Source organism: Neopelma chrysocephalum, unplaced genomic scaffold, assembly GCF_003984885.1.
Source record: "Neopelma chrysocephalum unplaced genomic scaffold, ASM398488v2 Primary Assembly neopelma1_65b, whole genome shotgun sequence".
In the NCBI taxonomy this organism is placed as follows: domain Eukaryota; kingdom Metazoa; phylum Chordata; class Aves; order Passeriformes; family Pipridae; genus Neopelma; species Neopelma chrysocephalum.
This window is the reverse complement of record NW_020897723.1, coordinates 2,894,382-2,896,331: the sequence shown is the minus strand read 5'-3', so window position 1 is coordinate 2,896,331 and position 1,950 is coordinate 2,894,382. Positions and strand designations below refer to the sequence as shown.

The 1,950-nt window shown below is 62.5% G+C and overlaps 1 protein-coding gene across 1 annotated transcript in view; it reads right to left on the bottom strand.

Moving 5' to 3' along the window:
- The window catches only part of GFER (growth factor, augmenter of liver regeneration), a 4,230-nt gene extending 3,186 nt beyond the window's left edge, over nucleotides 1-1,044 (bottom strand). The window contains exons 1-2 of the mRNA XM_027684126.1: nucleotides 836-1,044; nucleotides 85-296 (exon numbers count right to left, since the gene is read on the bottom strand). Of these exons, the coding sequence (XP_027539927.1) occupies nucleotides 85-296; nucleotides 836-1,042 (419 nt within the window). The 5' untranslated portion in view covers nucleotides 1,043-1,044. The remainder of the gene's footprint in view (nucleotides 1-84; nucleotides 297-835) is intronic.
- Between the last annotated feature and the right edge of the window lie 906 nt (nucleotides 1,045-1,950).

Genomic DNA, 1,950 nt, shown 5'->3' with positions numbered 1-1,950 from the left:
CCACCTCTCCCTCAGATCCTCAAAAACGCTCTGAGGGCACTCACCTCTCCCTCAGGTACCCAAAAATGCTCTGAGGGCACTCACCTCTCCCTCAGGTCCTCAGCGCAGTGCTCGCAGGGGTAGAACTTGGAGAAGAGGTTGATGAAGTCCCTCATCTCCCTCTGCTGGGCCCCGGAGGGCCGGTCGGGGTAGTAGGCGGCCATGGTGTGCAGGAAGGCCCAGGTGCTGCGGCCCAGCTGCTCACTGTCCAGGGGACAGTCTGGCGGGGGCTCCTTCTCCTCCGCGACCGCCAGCTCCTGGAGCGGGAGAGAGGGTTGTGAGGGGACACTGGGGTTTGGTGGGGAAACAGCCCCTCTGCGCTGGGTGGGAAGGTGAGATGGGGGAACAGGTCCTTCACATCCTCACTGGGGACATGGCAGAGGCCCCTCAAACTCTCATTTGAGCCTCCTTCACGCCCTCTGAGGGGCGTGACGCGGCAGAGCCCCCCTCAAACTCTCAGAGAAGCTCAAACTCTCATTTGAGCCTCCTTCACATGCTCTGAGAGGGGTGACACGGCAGAGCCCCCTCACACCCTCACTGGGGACATGGTAGATCCCCCCTCACACCCTTAGTGGGGACAAGAGCAGAGCTCCCGTCACACCCGAGGAGAAGATGGACATCCCCTTCACACTCGCACTGAGGAGAGCCCTGTCCCCGGCCCCTTCACGCAACCCCACACTTGAGGGGGCAGGATTAAGGACTGAGAGGACTCTGCAGGGGCTGGGGGTCGCCAGCCGCCCGCAGGGTGCCCGGGGAGGCTCCCACCGCCCCCTCCCGCGGGGAAGCCGCTCCTCACCGCGCCGCCCGGGGCCGCCTGTTTCCTCTGCTCGCGGAGCCAGCTCTTGAAATCCGTGCAGGCTCGGCACGGCTTCTTGGGCGGCTCCCCCGCCGCGCTGCCCGCCGCGCCGTGCCGGGCGGCGAAGGGGAAGGGGAAGGAGCCGCTCTCGGTGCCCGGGAACGCCGCGGAGCCGCGGCCCGCGCGGCCCTCACCGGGCGCCGCCATGTTGGCGCGCGGTGCAGCACGGGCCGGGGCGGCGCCATTGGCGCCCGGGCGCTCTGAGGGGGCCCGGCCCGGCACGCGCCCGAGTGCCGCTTTGTGGTTTTTTGGTTTTGTTTTTGTTTGTTTGTTTGTTTTTACCAAAACAGCAGCAAACTTTGTGTTTAAATATTGTGTTTGAGGAGAACACGGCGGGGGGTTTCTTTCACATGAGCCTCCCGCCTCTACTTGTCCGCTTTTCACCTCACATCACCCCTCAGGTGTGGTGGGGCTGCGTGGCCCCCTCAGGGTGTGCAGAGGGCTCTGTGAGGGGGCCTCAGCCATTGTCCCCCCTCAAGGTGGAAGGGGATGGGGACAGGGTTCTCCTCGGTGGAAGTGTGAGAGGGGTCTCCATCTTCTCCCCCTCAACGTGGCAGGGGGTCTGCCCTTGTCTCCGCTGAGGGTGTGAAGGGAGGTCTGCCATGTCCTGGCTGAAAGTGTCAAGGACTGGTTCCTCCCAGAGGAACTGAGAACAAAAAAAAAAAAAAATATATATGTATATATGTGGTCTGGAGCATCTCATGAGAAGAGACTGCAGGAGCTGGGCCTGGTTAGTCTGGAGAAGGGAAGGCTGAGAGGGGATCCCATCAATCCATACAAGGATCTCCAAGGGGTGTCACAGGATGGTGCCAGACTCTGCTCAGTGGTGCCAGTGACAGGATGAGGAGCAATGGCCATAAACTAAAACACAAGTTCCACCTCAGCACGAGGAAGAGTTTCTTTCCCTGGAGGGTGGCAGAGCCTGGAACAGCTGCCCAGGGGGGTCGTGGAGTCTCCCTCTCCGGAGACATTCCAACCCCACCTGGACAGTCCCTGTGTCACCTGCTCCAGGTGGCCCTGCCTGGGCAGGGGTTGGACTGGGTGGTCTCCAGAGG